General features: G+C 27.4%; 4 protein-coding genes across 4 annotated transcripts; all 4 read left to right on the forward strand.

Annotated features, from left to right (window-relative positions):
• Positions 1–7088: 7088 nt before the first annotated feature.
• LOC132951334 (uncharacterized) lies at positions 7089–9136 on the forward strand. Its single transcript, XM_061023155.1, has 2 exons — positions 7089–8982; positions 9132–9136. The coding sequence occupies exons 1-2, from the start codon at positions 7089–7091 to the stop codon at positions 9134–9136; spliced, it is 1899 nt and encodes a 632-aa protein (XP_060879138.1).
• On the forward strand, positions 9120–9792 carry LOC132949934 (uncharacterized). Its single transcript, XM_061021062.1, has one exon. The coding sequence runs from the start codon at positions 9141–9143 to the stop codon at positions 9567–9569; it is 429 nt and encodes a 142-aa protein (XP_060877045.1). The 5' UTR covers positions 9120–9140; the 3' UTR covers positions 9570–9792.
• An 8749-nt stretch (positions 9793–18541) lies between these two features.
• LOC132950439 (uncharacterized) lies at positions 18542–19170 on the forward strand. The gene is made up of 2 exons (XM_061021902.1): positions 18542–18959; positions 19035–19170. The coding sequence occupies exons 1-2, from the start codon at positions 18694–18696 to the stop codon at positions 19168–19170; spliced, it is 402 nt and encodes a 133-aa protein (XP_060877885.1). The 5' UTR covers positions 18542–18693.
• Positions 19171–19451: 281 nt separating this feature from the next.
• LOC132951335 (uncharacterized) lies at positions 19452–20992 on the forward strand. The gene is made up of 5 exons (XM_061023156.1): positions 19452–19781; positions 19874–20002; positions 20065–20538; positions 20615–20719; positions 20796–20992. The coding sequence occupies exons 1-5, from the start codon at positions 19622–19624 to the stop codon at positions 20990–20992; spliced, it is 1065 nt and encodes a 354-aa protein (XP_060879139.1). The 5' UTR covers positions 19452–19621.
• Positions 20993–21169: the final 177 nt, after the last annotated feature.

Here is a 21169-nt window from a genome sequence, read left to right on the forward strand (position 1 = left end):
AGTAGAACATTTCCTCCTTATATATTTTTGATGTGGACATTTTCCACCCATTTTTTTTTAAAGTTTATTATTGACTAATAATATTAATTTTAATAATACAATATTATTTATTATTTAATAATATGAAGTATTATTTTTATTTTTTTTAAATAAAATATTATTAGTCAATAATAAACTTTAAAAAAAAATGGGTGGAAAATGTCCACATCAAAAATACCTATATGGGAGGAAATGTCATACTATATCGAAAACAATCGGGGGTAAATGTCCACGATTCAATGCAAATAGTAGGTAAACACTAAACAATAGTATTCATATCAGTCTAATGCGACGATTCTTTCTAGCCATATTGTCTATAACTTCTCCAACAGATACTTCCAAGTCACGGTGAATGTTCAGTATAATATTATGTTAACCCATTAAGTCGTATTTCACTTATTATATTCCTCAAATATGTTTTCAACCACCTAAGGGTCGAAAATGATCTTACACTAGTTGCAGTAGTAACTGGTAAAGAAGCTAACATAATTAAAAGTCTGTATATTAAAGAATATAATATGTTTTCATACCAAGTTAGAACATTTTGTATAGGTTTGGTTGTTATTTGTTCTTTCCATAATGCAAATTTTTTTCCAAAGTAGAATAGTCATCACTCATCAGCTTTAATGTCAACTACGTAGTTTTCAAAAGTGCTTTGAAAAATTCATCACTATTATCTTTATTTTTTATTCGTTGACTCCTAAAACTGCACACTCACGATAAAATACAGACCAAAACCGCACACTTTCAATAGGTTAAAACCACATAAAAATTTAAAATTGTTGTATCCAAAAACCGTATACTTATGATTTTAACTCCAAAAAGGTCTTTACAATACCTACTTTATAATGTATATTATGTACAATATTATACAAACAAGATTTAAACAAGTGCTCCTAAAAATAAATATAATTTAATTAAAAATCTAAAATATTACTATTATGTATTTACTAATTTGTTTTTTTGTTTTAAAACGTGTAAGCATGATTATTGTATAGTATCTTTTTATCTTTTAGCACACAAAATAGTGTGTGATCTTAACCCACTATAACTTATAAGTTTAGTTATACCATGACCGATAAAGTGTGGGGTTTTTGTCTATCGACATTTTTAGTTTTTGTGGTCGAAATCAAAAGTGTGCGGTTTTTGCATGCAACCCTTTTATTTAACAAAGTAAATTACTCAGAATTGATTTGTGTGCTATTTGTCTGCCATTCAATTGTTGATTAAAACTATCCAAAAAAGGAATAAATAAAGGGTCTCTATAGTATGAGTTAGCCTAGTCTGTTATCGCATTTGTTCTATGCTCTTGATTGTTTGCTAACTAGGGACTTTTATATTGATATCAAACTTTTCAGATTTTTTTAATACCTCATTATATAAGTATATTTTTAAATCGTTTTTCTGATAACATTTAGTACATTTTGTTTACTTTTTGTTACAATTGGCCAAGGTGGGGGGTGTTTTAACGAAATTATTTATTTAACCAATTAGTCATTTAATTATGTAAGAATATACATTACGGGATCATAACATTTTCGTTCAAAAAGTTTTTTTAACGAATTGATTTTGTGTCATTTTTCTGAGGCAAATTTAAAAACTATTTTATTGTCACATTTTTATAAAGTGTAGAAACTATTATTTAAATAAGAGCGTGCATTTTTATGGTTGGAATGGCACACAAGTTGTTCAACAGCTGGATATATAAAAGTTATTATTTTTTTTTTAAATATAATTTAGGTACATGCTATTAATATAATTATTTAAATGTATTCTATTTATTAATTATTAACAATTTTAATTTTTTTTATTTGGTATTTTATAGGTATTAAGGATATTGCTAAATGCGTAACACAAAATCCATTATCGAGTACATCTATATTATACTTACTCAATGACGAAGAATTCTATAAACCTATTACCACAAAGATACTTTTTAAACTTTGCTTTGATTACCTTGGTATTTTCATTCTAATAATAGCGTAGTATACTGTTATACTTATTATTTTAAACGTGTCTATACTATACTGTTATACCGAGACAAACCACAAGCGTAGGTATAGCTTATTGTGAATCAGGGTGACACTTTCACTTTTGTTTCACAAAAAACACTGGCGGAAGCCAAAAGAAAAAAATTTTATTATTTTTTATATTTTATTTTATTACTAAGATATTATATAATGCACAAATTATTAAATTACAGATTAATATTATAACATATAGATAATTATGACGATTATGTAACTTATATTTATAAATTTAGATACCTAATTAATGCGATAATCGGCATTGATTTATAGAAACCAATTTTTCTTTGAACATCCTGATACACGATTTTAAAGAATTTAACACAGGATTTACACTTTCACTTTTGTTTCACAAAAAACACTGGCGGAAGCCAAAAGAAAAAAATTTTATTATTTTTTATATTTTATTTTATTACTAAGATATTATATAATGCACAAATTATTAAATTACAGATTAATATTATAACATATAGATAATTATGACGATTATGTAACTTATATTTATAAATTTAGATACCTAATTAATGCGATAATCGGCATTGATTTATAGAAACCAATTTTTCTTTGAACATCCTGATACACGATTTTAAAGAAGAGTTGTGAATACGGTTTTTTGATTTAGACTTTATTAAGGGTGTTGGTGCCGGTCATTTATTAAGGAGTAAAATTTAGGCAATTCAATTCACATGTTGTATCGACCTCACGCGGAATATGCATGCATGTGAGAACTATGTAAATCAATATTAGTGTGACTGTGTGAGTGAGCTTTAATTACAAGCTCAGATAAAGATATTTACGCACATACATGCACAAGTCAGTGGTATACTTCGATGGCTATAAATTATTGTCGAAGCATTATTTTGATGAACAAAAATGCTTTTACAGGAAAAACTCTCATGCTTCGTTGATACGTCGGATTTTGGTAATTTTTTTTTTTTATCTGAAAGATGAGAAGTTTTTGCTGGTAAAAGCTCGAATATTTATTTTACTTTAAATAATAGAAGAAAAATACGTTTGAAAAATAACAAATATTGCGCATTATTCAAATGCATATTCCAGCTTCTATAATTACAATTGTCAACATCAGGCTTTGATCCGACCTACAAAATGTTCTGTACTTTTAAATAAAAAAAAAAAATTAACGAAATCCGACTATTCTACAAGGCGTGGAGAGTGTTTCCTGTAAGACATGTTTTTGTACCAAAAAACGCACCGGCTCCGACCCCATAAATTCATATGGCAATAAATGCCGATTCTCAAATATACTTCCAAATAATGAAAAAATATCAAGAGAAAGATTCCTAGATACAAATATGGAATTTTATTGGATAATGTCTTAATTTTTTCATGGATCATTATTGTATAGGTATGGTTGTAATTCAAATTTATTCTAAAATGAATCTAAAAAATATAAGTACTGCCGGTACTGGATTATAATTAATGACGCCTCAGACCGTTCTAAATTTAATTCACTATTAATTTGGTAAAAAAAATTACACACTTCATTATATCTGAGATAATAATTTTTTTATAATGAACTTGGTAAAAACGTATATAGTCTTTGTACCAGTATCACTAATTCTAATTTACCAAGTAAGTCAGGTCGATAATGACGATAATGTGTATTTAAATCAAAATATAATATGCTCATGCAAACTTTTGTAAAATTATTTAAAAATTAAATATTTAGGTGTAAACGTGTAATATGTAAAATATCTTAAATTAAAAGGCTATATAAAATTAGTAGCAAATAAAAAATTAAGAAAAATAATTTGTGATTTCAAAAGTTTTACTTGTATCTTACAATTTAAGAAATTTGGACAAGTATACTATCAATTATCAAGCGTTAAAAGTTTTACCTATAATTAATTATGTAGATGCGAAACAACTATAGGTTCGTTAAAATAAAATATTAAAATTTATTCCAAAAAAGCGGGTAAGTAGTTGTTGCTCTGCTGTAGCGCCTGTAGGTACAGTGGGTCACTCGTCACTGTAATGAATAGTATTAAATTTGAATTCAATGATATAATATCATTGTATACAAAAAACGATTCTGAGCGGAGACGGTTTGTTAGTTTAGGATATATTATATTATATATATATATTATTATTACTTATTATTAATAACGTTTACCTATACTAATATAAAATAACTAAAATCATTATTCTTGGTCATTTATTATGTAATTTCGTCCAAATTTGAACTTAAAATATCTATAAAAAATAATTGTATATATTATAATATAATATATATTTTTAGATTATTTAGTTACAGATTTAACTAATTATGTGCAACCTTATTTTAAATATTCAAATCTTAGTTATAAAAGTTGAACATTTCATACATTTTTTACTACAAAATAATTTGTACATTTCAAATTTGATAAATGTTGTCAACATTTGAATTTTAGATGATTATAAAAAAAAAACGTGTCTATGTATTTTTAATAGTTTTCAACTGCTATTGTAATTTGTAACAATATGTCAGGAGCCTTGTATTACATTTTCAATCTTTTTGACCCAACAAATAACATTTTATCGACATTTATAGAAAAAAAAAACTAAAAAAATAATTTGCAAATTTACCTGATTTTTACGTATTTTGTCGAAACTCAAACTTAAATGTATAAAAAAAAAAATGAATGAATTTTTTATATTTTGTAACTGCTATTGGAACAATATATTAGGAGCATTATATTACATTTTCAAGCTTACTTATCGACATCAATTTTAAAAAAACTAATAATATTCGAAAATTTTGTTAGAAATTTAGGATACATATTACAATAATTATTAGAAGTGGTAACTGGTAAGTTGTCATATTGTTGGAGAATCCATGAATCCATCACTATTAGAATAAAGATTATTACATTCTCATTCTGCTCCTCAAACCAAATTATAGTGTTTCCTATTTAGCTATAGACAGCAGTTAAATCTACCTACAGACTCAGTGCCGTCCCTAGGGGGGGGGTGTGGGGGGGTGTCACACCCCCCCACGGCTTGGTCAGTCGGCACATTTGATATTGAGGTACCGAGTCGGCAATTTAACGACATTTAATAATAATATATTAAAATATTATTATTAATATTTTATTTGACAGAAACAAAAATTCAAAAAAAATCATTATTTTCTATTAATGATATTAATATATTAATATTAAATTATTATTTTTAACGTATGAAGAATATGTTATAAGAATAATACTAATACTTTCATTAGCGATAAAGCGTGATAAAAATAGATTGGGTATGTATTATTGAGCCGGTATCGGACGTCACCGTCGTCAACGGTCTGTGTCTTTGTTAGTATATATTACTATATAGCCGTATGCCCGTATAGTTTGTATAAAAATATGTACATGTTATTTATACAGATAATTTTATTTATAACAACGTGTATACTATTTGCAGCGTATTTTTAATTATATTACCCTAATCAGTAATCATAATCAAAATCACAATACATGTTAACCACACTCTGTCACTGGCCCTCTGCGCATAAACATATTTAATAATTTAATATTTATTATTTATATTTTCTTTTGTTCAACAAAAATGAGTGAAGTTAATAATAAAAGAAAAAGAAAACGTGTTAAAGTTGAATGTTTAGAATGTGGCAGTCAATTTAATGACGATTTCAAAAAAAACCACGAGGAAAAATTACATCGTGGAAAACGAGTAAATATTAAACATGTTGGTGCACCAAAAAATCCGTTCGAAAGTGCAGCAGCTACATGGAATTTGAATAAACGGGTAATGATACCGGTAAGTCGTTTATTATACTTGATATTTTTTGTAATAAATATTTATAATTAGGTATGCCTTGAAAAAAATGAACCTAAGTACTTTTATTAGTATATTATATATTATTATGATTTATCGTTAATATTTAATAGTTAACTCAGTAACTGGTAAGCTTGTGTTGTATTAAACGTTCATAAAATCATTATAACAAAAATATATCGTATTAAATACAAATTATTTTAATTTATTTTATTTTTTATGTTAGGAAAATGAGTGTTCAAGCTCATCAGTCAGTTATAATGATGTTGAAAAACTATCTAAAGAAAAATCAGACTCTACTGTTCAAAAAGATAATGTTGATTCTAAATCTGAGGTATTGTTAATATTGTTATTGATATTTAAACAAATCAAATTGATCATTAATTGGTATAAAATGAACATTGGACATACCTATACATTATAAATATTATTAATTATTATTTATTACTATTATTACATCATATAATATTATGATTGTATATTTATATCTAATATCCATTGACCATTCATATTGCATACAAGTATAAAATAATATAATAATATTATAATTTATAGCTTAAATACTAAAAAGATTTGCTTTTTTTGAACTAAAAATTCATAAAAAAAAACCATTTTCATAAAAATATATCTGATAAATCCTAATTACGTATTTTAATTTGTTGTACTTTATTTTAGAAAAATGACTCTTCAAACTCATCAGTCATTAATAATAATGATGAAAAACTATCTAAAGATAAATCGGACTCTACTGTTCAAAAAGATAATGTTGATTCTAAATCTGAGGTAGGTACTTATTATTTTAATAATTAAATTTAAAATTTTTAAAATTTTAATAATTAAATAAATTGTTAGGTAATTAGTAATGGATTTATTATTTATAATTTTACATTTATATCTAATAATGCATAATGCCCATTCACAATGCATAAAAATACCAAAATATATTTTTGTTTAAATATATTGTAGAAGTGTTATGAATGAACAAAAATCAAAAAAGTTTTAGGACTAGTAACTGCTAAATGAGCATAACCAACGTTTTTTTAAAATTATATTAAAATGTATTCAAATTTAGTTTATTTCATATAAAATATAATAATAGGTACTACTTTTATTAATACTTAATAGTATTGGTATATTATATATATATATATATATATATTTTAGAATTTTCAACAAGTTATTGAACATAATATTGATGAAAATTCTGAAGAAATATCATGGTTGTTATGTGCTGGCCAAATGGAAGACTTAGTATCAAATTTAAATGAGTGTAATACTTTGCTGTCAAAATTGAAAGAAGACACATTGCCAAATCCAATTATGTTTATGTTAGAAAGTCAACAAGTGATTAATAGAATAAAATTGAAATCAGAATGTTTTTTAAAAAATGCCAAAGTAGTATTAGACAACTTATCAGATCCGTCTGACCATATACAATCAGTTTCTAAACCAAATTATTTTGTTGAACATGATCCAGGGCGGCGGTGTGATATTACTTCTTCTTCACAAAGGCAATATCTTTTATCATTGGGTCCACACCAACCTAAACTTTTAAAATATCCAATCAACAGTGATATTGATCCATCAAAACAAAAAAGTTTTAATCCTATTTGGTTAAAAGAATATCCTATGCTAGAGTATAGTTTGATTACTGATTCAGCATATTGTTTTGTGTGCTCATTATTTCCAAAAGGGTTAGGAAGACAGTTTTCAAATGAAGCATGGGTAAAGCAAGGTGTTAATACATGGCAAAAAATGAAAAGTCGAGGAAAAGCAAAATTAGGCAAGTTGGAACAGCATTTTAATTCTTTATCACACAAAGCAGCTTTAAATGATTACCGCAGCTTTATGAAAGAGTCAAATCATATTGACATTATTATGAATAGATCAAAAAGACAAGAATCCATCAAACTAGTACAAGAAAAAGAATTTAATAAACAAATAATTATAATTTTATTTGATATAGCACGGACATTGTGTAGGCAAGGGTTGTCTTTTCGTGGAGATGGTGACGAATCTAGCGGTAATTTTAATCAAATGGTTCAACTTATCTCTAGGCACAATCCCTTAATGAACCGTTGGATAAATGAAAAATCATCAAGATCTTACAATGTCACATATTTAAGCCCCCGTTCGCAAAATGAGTTTATTGATATTCTAAGTAATGAAGTAAGAAGAATTATTGTGAAAGAAGTCCAGGAAGCAAGCCTATTTTCAGTCATGGCTGATACAACCCCCGATAATTCTCATAAGGATCAATTGGCAGTTTGTTTGCGTTATGTTAATAACAATGGAAAAGCAATTGAAAGGCTTTTAGAAATAGCTGAAGGAGTAGACAAAACTGGCTTAGGAACAGCTAAACAGATTATTGAAATTTTAACTAAACATTCTTTAGGAACAGATAATTTGGTATTTCAGTCATATGATTATGCTAGTAACATGTCTGGGCAGTTTAACGGTACACAAGCTAAACTTTCAGAACTAGTTGGTCATAGTGTTTTTTATATTCCATGTCAAGCGCATCGGATGAACACATTTTTGGAACATGCATGTAATTCTAGTTTAATTGTGTCAGATATGATTGATAACTTGGAAAACCTTTATGTATTTTTTTCAGCTAGTAATAAAAGGTATAGTGTATTGAATAAGCAAATGAACAATGTTGATAATACATTACAACTAAGAAACTTATCCAAAACAAGATGGACAGCCCGTGCAGAGTCCATTAAAGCTGTTTGGGCTTCATATGAAGCTATATGTAACACTTTACAATATATTTGTTCACATCCTGAGATATTCGATAGAAATACTAGGACAAAAGCATTTGGCATTAATAAAAAGATGCATTCATTTGACTTCATTGTCTCCTTGGTATTTATGAAAAATATAATGTATAAATTGAAATCACTAACCGAGACATTAGAAACAAAAAGTTTATGTGTAATTGATGCTGCTGTTTTAATAGAGGCTACAATTAAAAATTTAGAAGATATTAATTCAGATTCAGAAAGAATAAATGATCTGATTGACAGCGCAACCTTGTTCGCAGCAAATCTTGGTATAGATTCAAAATCTGATTTCAAAGTTCATCACCGTACAAGAAAACAGCCCACTTGGTTGGACGAAAATGCTGGTACTCAAGCTGATTTAACTTTTCATATATTTTATAAAAAAGAGTTCAAATGTATACTGTCTACACTTATTAATTTATCTAAAGACAATTTAAAAGTATTTATTGATACAATAATGCCACTGTATAAAATATTCTCATTTCCATTCAAGAATGAAAATATGAGCATTGAAAATATACAAAATGCTTTGTTAATATTTCCTCCTAACAGTGATTTTGCAAAGTGCAAGGATATTGATGCCATTCAAACTGAATTGGAAATATTAAAAGAAATATGCAAAGATTTGAGTTTAACTATGACAACAAATTTTCTCAGTATGATTGAAAAATGTGAAGAAGTTAAACATATCCTACCATTAGCTAATAATATTTGTCGATTAGCATTAACTGCACCGGTAAGTGTAGCTACTAATGAACGGACATTTAGCAAACTTAAACTGATAAAAAATCATTTAAGATCTACAATGACAGACAATAGATTAGATTCCCTAATGCTGTTAAGTATTGAAAAAGATATTTTAGATACAGTTGATGTAAGTAAAATAGCAACTCAGTGGTTCAATATAAAACAAAGAAGAATTCAATTTTAAAAATTGTATATATTATTATTTATTGTGATACATGCATAATTATTAATTTATTATTAGTGATTAAATACTCATAAAATTGTATGTTTTAAGTTTTTATTTTACCTAATCTTGTGTAGGTACCTACTTTTGGTAATGCTGACCAATATCCAAAAATTAATTTGACTAGGTAGTGACTATGTACTGGTGAAGAGCAATAAATAGGTATTGAATAGTGTATAATAAGTATGCCTATGTTTATGAGTTATTGAGATGTATGTTAATAAATTAATAATAATAATTATAATTCGAGCGGAGCGAGAAAATTTTTTTTTTTGAGTTGGCAAATTAATGAATCAAGCCCCCCCATGATTTGTCTTTCGGGACGGCCCTGCCTACAGTTTACTGTCACTAGTAAAATCCAAATGTACAAATGCAAATGTCTCCATGCATTAACCAAATCCCCGTCCTATGTCTCAAATTAAAAATAACACTTAATAAACAATACTCTTAATCAATTTTATTCTAACAATTAGGTGTAGGTCAACAGTTCAAAACGTTACCCAAAAATTTGTAAAAAACTTTAAGCTTTTATTAACTTTTTTTTTTTAAAAATAATATTATGGCTTTATTAGAATATTATATGTATATTATCATTGATTATAAATAGTAGTGTGTACAAATAGCAATAGTTGTAGGAGGAAAAGACAAACTAAGTTTAAGGAATGGCGGCATGGTAGGAAGTCAAGACTTCAAGTCTTGTAAGTACCTACTTGCCTACCTTTTTTCATAATTATTTCAAATTTTGCGCCAGACACTTAATTCATTTTGATAATAGATAATTCATTTAGGTGGCTTTTTGTCGATATAAATTTGTCGGTTATCTAACATTATTGTACACAAATATACGGTTGGTAGTGTGGTACGATGTTTTTTTGTCGGGTGGTATTTTGTCGGATTTTGGTGATGGTGTTTTGTCGAATGGTTTTTTGTCGTTATCATGTGGTTTTATGTCGGGTGGTTATTTGTCGGGTGGCTTTTTGACGATTCATTAGTGTACGATTTTCATTCTCAAATTTACGGTTGGTAGTGTGATACGGTGGTTTTTTGTCGGGTGGCATTTTGTCGGATTTTGGTGATGGTGTTTTGTCGAATGGTTTTTTGTCGTTATCATGTGGTTTTATGTCGGGTGGTTATTTGTCGGGTGGCTTTTCGAGGTGTAACCTTTAAGATCACCAAATTTATATTTTCCCCTAAAGATCTATATGATCTCAAAATTAGTGATCTAATTGACCAACATAGGAACAGTTAATGATATAAATAGCATAATTAAAATTAATTACATTATATAGGTATTATAATTTATTTATTTATTATCCAATATCCATTAATTATACTTTAAACTAAAATTAATAATAATAATTTATATACAATTATGTAAAATAGCATTTTTTTGTTGATAAAATCAAAAATATTCTTTAATCAAATACCATTATAATAATATCTATTCATACGATTTACATAACAGATAGAAGGATAAAGGCCGTGGAGAGCTGGGCGCTCATACACTTGAAAAATCTTAAATTACGACGGTTTACATATTATATTACAAATATAGGAAGTTTGAATTTATATTTGACAGTATTTTATTATTCAATTCAATTCAATTCAATGAAGTAGGTTGATATTATTAAGTAGGTAGGTGTATTTGTGATTTTATTGTGGTTAAAGTACTTAATTTATTTTTCCATTGTCCATTAGGGATTAGTAAGTACTTACAGGCTACAACAGTTGGTTAAATTCATTTTTGGCAAAAATAATACATTTAATAAATGTCATTGTGTGTTGAAAATATAATAATACTAAAGGTATTCTAAAAATCGTTGAAGGTTGTAGCATACAGACCAAGTACAGGAAATAGGACTACCGACTAGTATTGCAGACATGCATTCACCTCGAGAAAGGTAAGGTAAATTACTTGAAGAATAGTTAAAAATTATTTTATTGATATTTTTAAATGCACTGAAGTAAAATTGAAATTTTAATATAGGAGTAGTTGCATTAGAGGATTTGTTGTATGTTGTCAGTAAAAGATATGAAGGTGATTATTTGGATTCTGTAGAAGTGACAGTCCCATCATCAATACCCGGGCCATTCTAGGAGCATCAATATGAATGCACCACGGGATTTTGCGGGAGTACTAGTAGCAGCCATTAATAGGCTACCTAATATTTAAAATGTGTTAGCCTACATGGTTCTTTTTTTTGTAGTTACAACAAGTGTATAGATATTTTGTACCATAATAAATTAATTGTGTTTCTATTAATTTTACAGTTATTGAATGTTTTATTAAAAGGTAATTGTACGATATAAGTTGACTAATAATAAAATAAACAAGGTTTAATATGTATTAAATAGTATATTTTTATGTAAAAAAGTGTAAAACAATATTATTATATAATTGCTTTTTTTTCTTTGTTTTCAAGATCCCAGTCACATGTTGGTACGATTTGACGAGCATCCATTTAATTTAATTATAGACATTTTATAATAGGTATCTAACAACTTACCTACGACTATTATCCAGAAAGATTTATTGTTTTTTATATTGTATAGGTAATTTATGATGTTTATTTTTAATGCATAATACTGTTATATTTAACAAGTATGTAAAAATTATTAAAATTCCCTATACTTAAGAATAAAGTAACGAAAAAAAATAAATATAATCGTTCATGTTTCACTAAAAAATGAGCGAAAGTCCAATATGTGCCTTCACACGAAAAAGTAACTACCTACGTTCCTGTTAAGTTACTAAAAATTGAATGAAATCACTGGAAATATATCATTTGAACGCTTGAGTACTGCTGCGCTAACCTATTATCTCCGCTCTACACTTTTATGGTAGGTCGGAATTTACTAATATAAAATAACAACTTATAAGAACAATTAATTTCTTTCACATTATTCTGGCGATCTGGTGTTATATATTAAAATATTATTTTAAGTACAATCCATTTTCAGAAAAGTTGCAATCACTTATTGGATTTTGGTAAATTACTATGCATACGGGCATTTATAAACTTTATTATTTAACAGTTACTCACTTATCAGTTATCAGGTATTACTTATTACTTATTAGTTACAACTATTATTAGCTACGTATTAAATATTAATTATTATTTATTAATATTCACTTAATAACATAAAAACTTGAGTTTGGTCCCGATTTTGAGATTTTTCATGATAACTTTTATTGTATCAAAATATGATATCTGTAGCACAGAATAATTTATTTTATTATTATATCTGTTAATTGTTATAAGCATATTATAAATTATAATATATATCTATATGGTTATATTCGATAAACTAAATTGATAACTGTGTAATTAAAAAAAATAAAAATTGTGACGGTACAGAATATTTTGTTTGTATTATTTTAATGTATTCCCTAATTTAATCTATATAATACAGATAGGTATTAATATTATAGGCAAAAAGGTGGATAAGTGGATGTCGCTCTGCTGTACAGTAGGTTACAAGTGGGTCACTGTAATGGATGGTGTTAAATTTGAATTCAATGATATAATATCATTGTATAAGAAAAACGATTCTGAGCGAAAACGGTCCGTCAGCCTATGATATTACCAAGTATATTTGATGATATTATTGTGAATAAAGTAATTTATATATAACCTATTTACGTGGAACCTTGTTTTAAATTTTTAATCCTTAGCTACAAAAGTTGAACATTTATAAATTTTTAACTACAAAATAATTATTACATTTTAAATTTGATAAATTTTGTCAAAATTTTAACTTAAAGTGCTAATAAAAAATAATTGTGCCTATATATTTTTAAGATTTTTTAACTAATATTGTAAAAATATATCAGGAGCCTTGCATTAAATGTTCACGCTATTTTACCCAACAAATAAAATTTTATTGATATTTATAGAAAAAAAAACTATAAAAATTGAAAACTGACAATGTCCGTAAACAGCTCAAAAAGAGTCAAAATATTTTCAAAATTTTATCGTGTATAGAAATTGCTAATATAAACATTCAGTGAAATTTTCAAGTATCTAAAGTCATTCGTTTTTTAATTACAATAAAATAAGAAAATTGTTACATGAGAAATCGAGTGAATATCAAATGTTGTAAAAATATAAATTTCAGACACTCATAAAAATTTAATTTAAGTTTCTTGTAGACATTTTGTTTTTGATAAAGGTAGACAAACTTATGAGTAATCTTATATTACATTTTCAAATCTTAGATTTAAAAAGAAAAATTTTTATGAATTCTCAACTCAACATCATTTGCTAGTTTTCGTGATTTTTACGTATTTTGTCAAAATTTGAACTTTAAATGCTTATAAATAAAAACTGTAACTAAGGATTTTTAATTTTTTTCATCTGCCTTTGAAACAATAACCTAGGAGCCTTCTATTAAATTTTCAAGCTTTTTTACTCAACAGAGAAAATTTTGTTGATATTTATAGAAAAAAAACTAAGAAAATTGAAAACTGACAATGTCCGTAAACAGCTCAAAAAGTGTCAAAATATTTTCAAAATTGTATGGTGTATAAAAAATGCAATTATAAACATTCAGTCAAAATTGCATGTCCCTACGGTCATTAGTTTTAGAGTTACACCAAAAACCAAAATCGATTTTCTCGAAAACAGATTTTGCGTAAAAATTCCCATTTTTCCTTAATTTTTCTTTTGTTTTTCACGTCGCTTTTGAAAACTACTGGGAACTTTTGACCCCCTAAAGTACCAACTAGATTCTCTTTCCTATCAGAAAAGTTATTGTTGAAGAAAATCCAAGCACTTTTACTGTCCTAAAAGGTGATGACAGACACAAAAAAAAAAAAAAAAAATAAAAAAAAAACACACATCATTGTAAAATCAATACATTCATCGCTTCGTTCAGAATCTAAAAATAATTTCAGGCCATGTATTAATGTAAATATTATGAAAAAAAATAAAAATGTTATAATCATTAGGTATAGGTACATAGGTAGCCAGGTAGGTACATTTTAAAATATTTTGATAGTTTTTTTAGCTATTTATAGGCATAAGAAAATTTCGATTTTTATTAATTTTTTAAAAAATTATTGTCGAAAAAAATTGCATGTTACGTCAAAAAACTTAAAAACCTAATACAAGGTTCCTCATGAGTTTTTAATACCTACTGGAATTAAAATTGAAAGTTGAGCGTAATTCCAGAAATATTTTTTACGAGTCTCTGAAGTTTGACGAATGAGGATTAGTCAAGCGTAAAATAACAATTTTGATCTTTTGTTTTAATTCAAAATCGGATACATTTTTAGATACTGAGCGAAGCGATGAATGTATTGATCTTACAATGATGTGGGTTTTTTTTTTATTTTTTTGATTTTTGTGTCTGTCATCACCTTTTAGGACAGTAAAAGTGCTTGGATTTTCTTCAACAATAACTTTTCTGATAGGAAAGAGAATCTAGTTGGTACTTTGGGGGGTCAAAAGTTCCCAGTGGTTTTCAAAAGCGGCGTGAAAAACAAAAGAAAAATTAAGGAAAAAGGGGAATTTTTACGCAAAATCTGTTTTCGAGAAAATCAATTTTGGTTTTTGGTGTAACTCTAAAACAAATGACCGTAGGGACATGACATTTTGACTGAATGTTTATAATTCCATTTTTTATACACCATACAATTTTGAAAATATTTTGACTTTTTTTGAGCTGTTAACGGACATTGTCAGTTTTCAATTTTTTTAGTTTTTTTTCTATAAATATCAATAAAATTTTATTTGTTGGGTAAAAAAGCGTGAAAATTTAAAACAAGGCTCCACGTAAATAGGTTATTTATAAATTACTTTATTCACAATAATATCATCAAATATACTTGGTAATATCATAAAATGTTTAACTTTTATGGCTAAGGATTGAAAATTTAAAACAATGCTCCACGTAAATAGGTTATATATAAATTACTTTATTCACAATAATATCATCAAATATACTTATTTCATAGGCTCCTAGTCATAGGCTGACTGACCGTTGTCGCTCAGAATCGTTTTTCTTATACAATGATATTATATCATTGAATTCAAATTTAACACCATCCATTACAGTGACCTACTTGTAACCTACTGTACAGCAGAGCGACATCCACTTACCCACCTTTTTTTATTATTAATCCTGCTATAAAATCCGATCCCTACTTATTACTTACACAGACATAAAAAAAAACTAAAAATACTCAGAATCTAAAATAATAACGGAGAAATGAACATTCTAGTTTCCCGGTAATCAGTAAATCTGAAGCTTTAAAATACTTATAAAGTTGTAATAGGTATCTTAATTCGTTAAATACTAAATGACTGAATGTCTTAGTAGTTAAATTTGTAGTAGTCAGTATTCAAGATAGGTACACATTTTTCTAGATTAATAATATTATTAAAATGTTGTTAGATTATTATAACCCTCACTATTCCATCGTTCGTCAATCATTACAGTTATGTATGTTACGAGTGATTGATGCCGTATAGTATGCGTTATTAGTGTTTATAATATTTTCAAAATAAATTATAAAAAACGATAATTTAATTAAATAATGGAGAAAGTTATTCGTGAGATTGGTGGTTCCAGAGGCACAGGACTTAAATACAAAGACGACGATGGATATACTTACTGGAAAAATCGACAATGTCGAATGCACTTAACTATTTGTTGTGCATCCTGGAGAGCTGGGTAAATTTAATAATTTTAAACAATCACCTATATACATTAAATATAAAAAATTACCTACCTTCCTTTTCTTTACATTAAAATATTTAAAGATTTAGAAGTCATAAATTCGATTTAAGAATTTTTTTCTTTTCACTTCATTGTCATCCAGGCTACTGGTAGGTATAGATTTAAAATAATGAAATTTTGCTGACCATGGTTAGTACTGCAGGGATCTTGCTGTACTAGTAGATTTTATTCTAAATGGTTGTGTTATTAAGTAATAGTGTATTATGTTATTTAGTAATTATTAGTAGAGGAACCTATATATGTTTATATTTTAAATATTATTTTCTTTTTTAGTTGTCGTGCAAAAGGCAAAGTTTTTAATAGCGACACTTCGAAAGTTTTGCTGCTGACAGGCCATGAAACTCATCCAGAAAACCAATTGGCATTAAATAGGTTCAAAAATATTTGTAATCAACGGGCACAGGCTGAACAAATATCACTTCGGGTCATTTATAACGAAGTAAGTTTTATATTTATTATAATTACAAACACCAATTATATAGCAAGGAAGTTAATTAGAAAGTATTATTATACGATACTTTTTTAGATTGTTTTCATACATAAGTGTTTTGTCCTGAAAATGTAGGTATAAAATGTAAATATTATGGCGTGATCTTTATTATGCATTAAAGATGATGTAAACGTATACTGTTCTCTCTGGCCCACGTGCAAAAATGCAAAATAGAAAAGATACGCATTCACGTAAAATAATTTTTTTTTTATGATTTTGAGTTATCTTGATAAAAATCACACATCGCAAAAATTATAGAGAATAAGTATATGACATAGATTTGTCTAAATATATTGTCTCAAAAATCAAAACAATTCAATAAATATAACCATTTAAATTTTATATTTTTCAGTAAAATAATAATGAAATATAAAACCGACATTATAATTTTTTTTGTCACGTCTGCACCGAAAGTTTAGTTGTCGATGACGGTTGAAGCGGAAAGTGACCTTTTCCGTCCAGTGGGCAGTAAAGTGGAAATCTCAAAACGTGGTAATTTTAAGCGCAATTGGTAAACTCTCTAACCAGACACTGATCGATTAACGCAGAGGTTTGACAAAAAATAGTTAGTGTGGCTCGTGCGGAAAGGTAATTTTCAAAAAGCTCACTTTCCCCCCTTGTCAGTTGCCACACAATATTAAATATACTATAGTAATAATAGGTTATTCAAAAATCATAAAAAAATGGTTTTCCGTGACTTTTTATCTACGTTTGCACGTCAGTCTGAGAGAGAAAACATATATTGCGCTAACTGACATCCTATTGATAATTTGTGTTTATTTCATGCTCATGATTTATTTAACGATATATAGTATATAAATTATACCCTTTGCACAGTATCATTTCATCAAAAGAAATTATTTATTAATTCATCAATTATAAATTAAAATACATTTGGTACCTATTTATTGTTTTAAAATCTGAAATCAACTACATCCACCTAGCTCATGCGATAAGTACTTTCACCCCTATAATGCAATATACTGGCCTGATTTTTAATGTAATTTTTTTTCTGTATAACAGTATTTATAGTAGTTATTTTTGATTCTGGCTTCCTCGCCGGTCTATGAGCTTATTACCACTGGTCATTTTATAAGAATTTATACCATTTGTCTCAAATTTTTAAAAAGAGTTACCTAACTAAAACTTACATTTTTCTTTAGCTATCTAGCATCATTTAATTTAATTTAATTTTAAATTAAAAATAATTAATATATTATGTTTAATACAAATTACATTTTTTTTTTTCGCATGCTTATATTATACAAACTTAGGTGGGTGCGTGGGGAGTTACCTAATGAAATGAAAAATGAAACCTTAAAAATTGCTCAATTTACTTATTATTCAACCATTTTCAATAGTTTTTGTTTGAAAAGATGAATCTTATATTTACCTACAAATAAAACTGCTAATTTAACACTAACAGTCATGTTTTTTTTATATAAAGTAAGTACTTATTATGGAACTTTTTTGAAAAAGTATAAAAATATTTGCTCATGTTATAATATAGGTTCTTAATAAAAGGTAAACTAGTAACAATATTGAATAGAACCAAGAAGCTAAAACAACTAATTTTCTATTTTAATTTGAAAGCTAGTGTAAATTTAATATCTTTATAATTAATTAATATTTGTAACCAGTGAACACAGAATGATCAAATTTCTCTCATATACAATGAAGTATATAAATAATATTGTTACTAAATATTAAATCAAAAAGTAAAATGTAATTTATTGACTCATTTTATGTATAAACATACCTATTAAGAGTTATACATCATTTCTATATACAAAATACTAATATATTTTTTTTTGGTAAATACATTTGTACATTAAATTTTCAAATTTGAATATGAAAATACATTTTAAGACATGCGGTATGGCAGATTTTGTAAATGTTCATGTCGGTTCATTTGTCTCACTGCATAGAACAATGCGTAGACATAGACGTCGAATTCATCCAGTCACTCCTCAGTCTATGACTGAATTCCACTTACAATTAACAGGAGAATATGCGCACTTGTCTATGATACAAAATGAACCAATATACTCTGGCATTGTTGGTGCAACTTTAGAAGAAGGAACCACTTTATTTTTCATTTTGCCTGGAATCAAAAAGTATACAACTATAAAATATAATAAACTTTATTTCAAATAAATAATAATTACAATAATATTATACAATTAATTTAGTTTACTTAGGACTGGTTCTACTTTTTTGTTGGATGGCACATTTTCTAGTTCACCAAGTTTTGGAAACGAATGCCACCAATTATACATCATAATGGGCATAACATTTAATACTGTAAGTTTTGTATGTAATTTGTAAATAAATAATAGTAAATTATAAAATAACTATTTTACTAATTAGATTATTTTAAGTTACTTTTTTTAAAAATCTATTTATTAAAATATTTTTTCAGGGATTTCCTATAGGTTTTGCATTGATGTCGAGGAAAACGGAAAGGGCATACACGGCGCTTTTCAATAAGATTTTAAACATAGTACCAGAGTGGCAACCTCAAACCATAATAGTTGATTTTGAAAGGGCAGCTATTGCTGCTATAAGAACAATGTTTCCAAATACCACTATTAGAGGCTGTTGGTTTCATTCCTCCCAAGCGGTATGGAGAAAAGTTGCAAATATAGGTAAGATTACTTTAAAATCGGAATTTGTAATTAATAATAAATTAAATATATAGTCAATTAATAACACTGGTTAATATTTAGGATTGATTGATATATGTAGTAACCATCGAGGAGCCTATGACACTGTGCATATGTTGATGGCATTGCCTTTGCTGCCGACAAATTGTATAGCTGAAGGTTTTGAAACTGTAAGGGCATACTATATTGAGAATGTGCAATCATTGATCAGCAATAATAATGATTATAATTTTACATTATTATTTGAATATAATAGATCAACTTGGCTTGCAGGTCTGTAAAATACAAAATAATAGTTTTAATATAATATTTTTTGTTCATACAACTAAACAAATTTATAACTAACCCTACACCATTGCCAATAGGAATAAATGCAGATATATTGTCGGTGAGTGACACGGTTTGGCGAACCAACAATGTGTTGGAAGTAAGTCACCGACATCTCCAGATGCACATGCAAAATCGGCACAATCCTGAGCCATGGGTGTTCTTGAGTAATTATATTTTTATTTATTTAACACTAGAAAAGGAATATATAAGTATTTTATATTTACAGAGGGGCTGATTACTTACTCGAATGGTGTTTTGAACGATTATAATGAGGCTACTGATGGAGGACAAGTAAGAGAACCTCAACGACAAGTTTGGATAGATCAGCAAAGGAATTTAGATAGATCATTGAGGCTGTTTATAGAAGGACGCTACTCAATGTCAGAATTTTTAATATGTGCTAGGCATTCAACACCAAATTTTGGTGTAATACGGCCTCAACACCAAGCTATTGTAATACTTCCTGCTGCTGTCTTTCCACAAGCTCCACTAGCTTTATTACCACTCCCCGTTGATCAGCATCGGGAACTGCAACTTCCAGCTATTCCTGTACTCCCTGCTACTGCTTTACCACAGGCACCACTACAAGAAGCACCAGCTTTATTACCACTGCACGTTGATCAGCATCAGGAACTAATTCGAGATGAAATAATGAGAAGGATTTTACCACGTAGACCAGCAATGCCCGTTCCTCGAGATCGTATGATTTTTCATTATAATATTACTTATAAAGATTTCCAATAAAATATACTAATAAATAAATCGCTTGTCTTTAGTTTTTTATAATCTCGATGCTGATGCAGATTATTCAGATGAAGATGTGTCTAACGAACAGTCTGTGATACCATCAGTTATTTACATTGAACGTGTTGATTTGACAAGTAAGTAGTAATTGTCTGAAATTTGTTTCTAGCTAAAGTAATTGATTAAAAATAATGATGTTTTATTATTTTAAAGTTGTACCAATAGTAGAGGAAACATGTTACATATGTTTGTACAGTCCACCAATAGTAGTAGCGTATCCATGCTTACACCAAGGCCTATGTGGAGCTTGTCATGATAGCTATTCAAGAATGCCTCCGAATGAGCACAGGCCATACTACCGCTGTCCACTTTGTAGAGCTGGAATAGAAATCTACTATATATTAACATGACAATTATAATTAATTATTTATCTTATCAATTAAATATCAACTAGCCATAAACCTACTTTAAATTTTTTATTTTTTAACAAATTAAACAAAATTAAACTAATTTTCTTGGTATGACACACATTTCAATTTAACTTGGGATTTGACTGTTTTTTGACTGTTTTGAGTAAGTTTAACACA

Source organism: Metopolophium dirhodum, chromosome 8 (genome assembly GCF_019925205.1).
Source record: "Metopolophium dirhodum isolate CAU chromosome 8, ASM1992520v1, whole genome shotgun sequence".
NCBI classification, from domain to species: domain Eukaryota; kingdom Metazoa; phylum Arthropoda; class Insecta; order Hemiptera; family Aphididae; genus Metopolophium; species Metopolophium dirhodum.